Genomic DNA, 7,309 nt, shown 5'->3' with positions numbered 1-7,309 from the left:
TGTGTGTGTGTGTGTGTGTGTGTGTGTGTGTGTGTGTGTGTGTGTGTGTGTGCATAAACATGTGGAATCTTGACGCCACTCTGTGCTGTTGCTGAAAAATGTAGAATTTGATTATAACTCCCTGAATCAAAACAAATCGCATCATAAGGGCCATAAAGTCTCCCAACCCTAGTGGATATGTTTATAAATTATTCCAAAACATGATATTAAACCATTATTCAGATTATTCAGAATAACAGGACAACACATTGAGTTTATTATGGTTCATCTGTCTCCAGTTTTATTCCACATCCTGATTAGAAGAATGGCCCTCATTTTTTGCCCCTAAGGACCATAATCCATTAGTCTGAGAGCCATTTCTAGGTAATGGGGGCATGCATTTTAGATTTAAGCACTAGTGTTATGATTATAGAAAAGTGATGAGAGCACTCAAACCTCTCGGGGCTGATGTGGCTTGCAATCAAATGAACTCCATCACTGCGGAACAATTGAGCATCTTACTGAAGATGACAATAAGGGTGAAAATTGCAATTTGAAGAGCTTAAAAGGAAAACCTTTGAAACATTTGAATGACAAAAGGCAAATAAAGAGAGATCATGAATACTGAACTGAAGTATCTTTGTCCTGTTGGTGATATTTTTATGTATACTCACAGAAAAAAGGTATAAATGCTGTCCCTGTGGCAATACGCTTACAAAAGGTACACAAAGGGTGCATATTAATACCTTAAATGCACATATCAGTACCTATTAGTACATAAATAGTACATTATTAGTACCTTTTTGAAAGGGTACCGCCCCAGTGACAGCTTTTATATATTTTTTTTACATAAATGTGATACTGTCTTTGTCCTGTAGGTGGTGTTAAGGAGCCTAGTATGTAATGAGGTAATGATTTGAAGTACTCTTATCCACAGAGGGGCGCTGGGAGCAAGTGAAGTGGGTGTTTTCATGGCCCTTAGGCTGCCTTCTGTACTACACTGTCCCCAACTGTGTTTTGCCCTGCTGGGAGCGCTGGTTCATGGTTACCTTTGTGGCCTCAACACTCTGGATTGCCGTGTTCTCCTACCTCATGGTGTGGATGGTGAGATCAACCCTTCAATGCTCATTGTCACTGAGAATACATCATGTGGGAATGTCTCAGTATATGATAGGATGGGCTGATAACACACATTGTCTTTGTTGCAGGTCACCATTATCAGTTTTACACTGGACATTCCAGATGTTATCATGGGTATTACGTTTCTAGCAGCAGGCACCAGTGTCCCAGACTGCATGGCTAGTCTCATAGTTGCCCGTCAAGGTGCTAAGATCACCCCACTCTTCCTTTTTCCTGTCCACATATTCAGTTTTAAAAGATCAGATCAGTATGTTTGTAAAGTTCAGTTGATTGGTCAGCTGAATGAATGTGTCTGGTGCTGCAGGTATGGGAGACATGGCGGTGTCCAACTCGATTGGCAGCAACATCTTTGATATTCTGCTGGGTCTTGGTTTCCCATGGGCTTTGCGCACTTTAGTGGTTGATTATGGGTCAACAGTGAGTTTTTATTGATTTTAACTAGGGATGGGTCACAATGGTCACTGATGTTTTCTTTCTTTGAATGTGGATCAATCGACAAAAATTAAATGAAATATTACATTAAATGAAGCAATAAGAAATATATTTATTAGCAAATAAATAAATGTATTTAGTAGCATATAAATATATATTTATAGCAAAGTATATGTATATATATATATATATATATATATATATATATATATATATACACAAAATTATTTCAGTCACATTTTATAATTTTCATTTAGTGTACGTTTTTGGTTTATTTCAGATTTATTAACAAAAATTAAGTGAAACTAATTAAGTAAAGTTAAATTAAGCAAAATAATATTATTTCGCAACTTTTAAAAATCATAAGATCCACTATATTCCATCCCTAATCTTATTTTACCATTTTCTTTCCTTTTACTTTTTGCTTTTGTATCTGTTTTAGTGGCCATATTTGATGTGAAGTGTTATTTTAGTATTAGTTTTCATTAGTTTTTGTTTTAGTTTTCATTAACAATAATGACCCTGGTTCTGTGTGCTAAATTTGAGTGGCACCAAAAAAAATCTTTTGATTCTTACAACATTCTCTCTCGATCTCTTCCTCCAGGTCTTCATTAACAGTAAGGGACTGGTGTACTCAGTGATTCTTCTCCTTGCTTCTGTTTTTCTCACTGTAAGGTCATCATTTATAATTTGAGAACTCTCTTGATCTTATGTTTATGCTTTTGCATATTTTGTAATCTTTGTCTCATGGCATGTACATGGCTTGTTTTCTGTCTGTCTTTGCCCGCGTATTTGTCTAGGTACTGAGCGTGCTCCTGAACCACTGGAGGCTGGATCGGAGGCTAGGCCTTGGGCTCATGTTTCTGTATGCCATCTTCCTGCTCTGCTCCATCTGCTTTGAGAAACTCTAGATCCCACTTTCCATGTTTTGCTTAGCTGTAGGGTAGATCTAGACCTAGATAATCATATTTTACCCCCAGTCACTGCCTTATTAGAAGCGGTCATTTCAGCCATGTTTTGAGGCCAGAGTAGTGAACGTTACACTGTGAAGCATGACTCTGCTTCGGTCGGTTCTACACACGGCTTTAAGCCAATCACCCACTAGACAGTGCTGCCAAACTCAAGGAGACTGTATTTCATGCTGTACCTTTGAAACATTTCTACTTAGCATACAGAGCTTCTTTAAAAGTTTCAATTACAAGGTGTGATGAATTTATACAAGTGGTATTAAATGTTTACAGCATACAGGACACTTCCTCTAGCCTCGCCTTTTGCATATTTCGATTCTGATATCTTGTAGTCACAATCAAGCATGATATGAAGAAAAATATGACATTGCAAATGTGTTAATACTAAAAAGAATTCTATTAACTCTTGTAACCATTAATTTATTGCATTGCTTTGCCTTATTTATTTTTGACTTTAGGTCTGTAAAAATGTGTGCTTTAGGATTCGAGGATTTTCAGTATTTCAGTATATTTAAGAGCATTTTGTTCATTTTTGTGTCGTTCCTTGAAAAATAAAATATTCTGGTATTTTGGAAGACATTTCTTAGTATTACTGATTAGCCAAAAACATCCCCTGTCTTTGGTAAGTGTTTACATACCAAACATACATAGTTTTATATAAAGTGCCACTTAGAGGCGTCTGTTGCAGATTTTGATATGTTGTAATAAAATTACTTTTGTGCCCTACTGCAACACTATGAATATGAACATGAGAAAGTAACAATCAATTAAATCTTTAACAATGTTTAGCCATTATTCACAAAGAACTGCTTTATACACAGGCCTTTATCATTTTAAATGCACCAAATGAAGATTTTTGGATCTCAATATAGTTATAATATTTTTTTCCATTGATCATATATTGCCTACTGTCTACAGGACAGATAATGGAATACTTTCCGTACCCACTGTATATATATATATATATATTGATTATGTTCATAATCAAAGGCTTCCAGTGTTTGAGCAGAAATTATTTGGTTAATTCTGGTACAGCAGCGTTTTAACTGTTGTAAAGTTATCTTTAAAGTTATTTTTGACATTTGACATCCTGATTAAATGTGCTTATGTTTTAGTTCTGTTGTATATTTATTTTTTAAAGACATGTATTTAAGTAAGTCCCGCACTGATAGTCAAAATTTTGTTGCTTGTGGTTTGCCGTTCTTAGTACTAATGAGCAAAATGTAAATTATTTAATTTGTCTATAGAAGATTTTCATCTTACCACTCACAATAAAAAAGTATGTGTTAATTAAATTGATGTGAGAAATAAATAGTAAATGACTTGACAAGTTTCAGCCTGATTAAGTAAACATCTTATTATGCCACTGGCTAACTGAACGTTTTAGTTGAACAACTTCCCTGTTTCTTTTAATTTTAGAAGTCACAATGATGCAGCTCATTACCATTTGTTACAGTTCTGTCTATATTCTTAAAGATGTTTGTATGCTGTTGAGTGCAATAAAACAAGGTCTGTGCAATACCCCAGATCATCACTGTATTGAGTCATTTGCATTCTTCCCCTTGAACTTATGGAAGTGTCACAAATAAAGTTTCATTTTGTGAACACAAGATGCTGAGTTCTTCAGAGTTTATTTATAAGCATGAATTTGGAAACACATTTTTAGGAAAGAATGTTGCATAGTTTTTTACATTGACAGTTTTTACAGTGGATTAACATTTATTATAAATGTTTATATCTTCCATGTGTGATCTAGCAATGTGTGTTTACCTGTTAAGACAAGAGTATTCAACAGTACGTTTGACAATACTTAAAGAAAGCTGTATCTGGTTCTTAAAATTAAATAGGCCCAGAGTAATTAAACAAAAGCAACACGTAATAAAGTACACTTCATGTTTGGGGTTAGTAAATTTTAGGTTAGTTTTTGTTTTCCATCAAGGATGCATCAAACATGACTAAGGACATTTATTATGTTACAAAAGTTTTCTATTTTAAATAAATACCGTTCTTTTGAATTTTGAACTTCGAACTTTCTATTTATCAAAGAATTCTAGAAAAAAAATTCCACAAAAACATTAAGCGGCACAACTGTTTTCAAATTGATAATAATAAGAAATATTTCTTAAGCATCAAATCGGCATATTAGAATTATTTCTGAAGGATCATGTGACACTGAAGACTGCAGCTGAAAATTCAGCTCTGCCCTTACCGGAAAAAAATGAAATTTTAAAGTATATAAAAATAGAAAACAGTTATCTTAAATTGTAATACTATTTCACAGTTTTACTGTTTTTACTATATTTTTGATTAAATAAATGCTGCCTTGGTGAGCATAAGAAAAAAAAAGAAAAATCATACAACCCTTTTGAACAATAGTGTATATTATGTGTATATAAAATGTAGTTTATAAGAATTTCAGTTAACTAAATGTAGTTTAAGGAAACAGTCATCAAAATTTTATATGTATTTTCAAATCTTGCTTTTCTCCAAAGTACACCCAAAATAAATTATGTTCTTTATTATGTTCTCGTTGTTTTTGTTCTTTCTGTTTTTTTTCATCAAAGATGGTGGACGATGAGAGATGTTAGTCCAATACTTCCACCTGCAATTTCAGAAACACAGAGACGGCATAATCCATCACCGTGCTACGCTGTTTGTTCATTTGACACTAAACCTTTGTGTCATATTATATACCTTTCACTTTGATAAATACAGCAAAAGAGAAACCAATAGCACTTTCCCAGGACAAACGTCATCTGGTGCGTAAGAGGGCTTCTTGAGTATTCATGGATTGCTTTGCATGTGTGACAGTATCTAACTTTGAATATCACTGAGAACAGAATTGTCCAAACATAAACAAAATCAAATGCTTGTAATGCAATTAGCTCGTTCCACTTAATAAAAATGCACCAATGATTAATTGAACAGTTGGGACTAATCAATGAAACATCAGACCAAATATACATCAAAATATGTCATGCAACATAAGGTATATCAGACATAAAGAATCTGAGGCAGAGCAGTCACAGATGGGAAGTGAAGAGTAAACATTTGTTAGGGCCCTCTGTGCAAGCAGAGATAGGCTCTGTCTGAATTGACAGCACAACCTTAATTGTGTCTATGACGAGGGAACCATCACGTCAAAACCATTAACATTGGAATGGGGTGACATGAGCAATATTGATCCCTTCAGGATAGATGGCCTCTGAAGATATAAAACTGAAGATCCTGGCTGGGGAGAGAGTACTGAAGACTGGAGACACCCGCCAACCTCTCAACATGTTGTCACTGGCACTGCTCTACATTCTGGCTGTGGTTTGCTCTGCGCTGAGAACTGATGCGCTGCCTCTATATTCAGACACGGCACTGCCCCAACAGGAAGGTAAGATTATCAGTGTGCTCTTGAGAAGTTGGCAAGCTCATGATTTTTGTTAAGGCTGAGCATGAGGCTACATGTATGGTGAAACCCATGTCTAATAGACATTGGGCTGATTGCTGAGTGCTCAATATCCCTTCTGCTTTCATTGTAAATGTTAAAGAGGAAGTGGTGAATGCAGTATAGGAAAGATTTGATAAAGACCCATGAGCTTGATCAGTGATAACTTAACATGATAACTCAATTCGTCTTCACTAAAGCTTTTAAACATAAACATTTAACTTAGAAACAGAAGATTTTTTTGGTGAAACTTCAAATAACACTGTAAAACATGTTCGAAGTTGTAAATAAAACAAAGAATATTGGAATATGTTTTACAAGAAAATACTATTGCAGTATTTCTTTAAAATTTCATAAGTCAATGTAAAACATGCTGTTTCTTTGTGATTATTGGTGAAATTGACTAGCAATTTCTGAGTAAAAATTGTTTCACCACCAACTTTTTTTCAATAATGACTCAAGTTTTGTAGTTCATAATTTAATTGCTTTTTCCTTTTTTTCTGTCAGAACTGATTCAGAAACTGGTGGCAGAGGTTGAGGACAGACAGAATAATGACTTAACGGAGCAAAGGGACATCAAAACTGTGCTCCCTGTCCTGCTCCAGAGAGGTGAGACTGTGACTCTTGGGTACTTATTATTACATAACATTTCTCATGTTATTAGAATGGATACATTTTTCAAAAACTCCTGCAGCCTAATCATGTTTTTTTTTTTTTTTGGCTTAAACTTTCTTTCTAGGTGCAAAAGAAACTTTGCAACAAGAGAAAATAAATAACATGGTATGATCCTACTCTTTGTAATGAATTTACCATTTCTTTCTTTCTTTCTAATTAAAAGGTAACTAAAGTGACAATGAATATGTTCTGTGTCTTTAGGAGGAGGATTTCAAAGCAGTCGTCTTGAAACTCGCAGCAGCTGATAACCTGCGTTCTCAAGGCTATCTACGATCTGAGCAAAACTTGCCCAAAAACAATAAGAGAGGTGAGCAATTAAAGAGACTAAACACAGGTCCTCATATATGTTGTGCAAATAAAAAGATATCAATGTTTTCATGACAAAAAGCAACAACAACTACTTACGATTATGCAGTGTAGATTTACTCAGAGACGAAATATGTCAAAGACAGCATAATGACTATTCCTATTGCATTACTAAATCAAATTTTTGTCCTTCATTTTACAGCCTGTTTTTGGAAATATTGTGTTACAAACTAAGAATGAATCCACTGAAATGGACAGAGGACCAACTTAACATACCTTATGTACAAACATCTAAAATGTATGCTTTTGTTTTTCCCCATAAAATATCCATATAAATATCCATCCATGCCGTTTGACATTGTGAATATATATA

At 34.5% G+C, this 7,309-nt stretch overlaps 1 protein-coding gene across 2 annotated transcripts in view; it reads left to right on the top strand.

Moving 5' to 3' along the window:
• Nucleotides 1-3,364, top strand: part of slc24a6a (solute carrier family 24 member 6a) — a 15,783-nt gene extending 12,419 nt beyond the window's left edge. For both annotated transcript variants that reach the window (XM_016454908.1, XM_016454907.1), the window contains exons 13-17: nucleotides 917-1,083; nucleotides 1,188-1,302; nucleotides 1,424-1,536; nucleotides 2,156-2,221; nucleotides 2,352-3,364. In XM_016454908.1, the coding sequence (XP_016310394.1) occupies nucleotides 917-1,083; nucleotides 1,188-1,302; nucleotides 1,424-1,536; nucleotides 2,156-2,221; nucleotides 2,352-2,462 (572 nt within the window). In that variant the 3' untranslated portion in view covers nucleotides 2,463-3,364. The remainder of the gene's footprint in view (nucleotides 1-916; nucleotides 1,084-1,187; nucleotides 1,303-1,423; nucleotides 1,537-2,155; nucleotides 2,222-2,351) is intronic.
• Nucleotides 3,365-7,309: the final 3,945 nt, after the last annotated feature.

The sequence above is a fragment of the Sinocyclocheilus anshuiensis genome, unplaced genomic scaffold, assembly GCF_001515605.1.
Source record: "Sinocyclocheilus anshuiensis isolate Anshui unplaced genomic scaffold, SAMN03320099.WGS_v1.1 scaffold111, whole genome shotgun sequence".
In the NCBI taxonomy this organism is placed as follows: domain Eukaryota; kingdom Metazoa; phylum Chordata; class Actinopteri; order Cypriniformes; family Cyprinidae; genus Sinocyclocheilus; species Sinocyclocheilus anshuiensis.
This window is presented reverse-complemented; position numbering and strand designations above follow the sequence as displayed.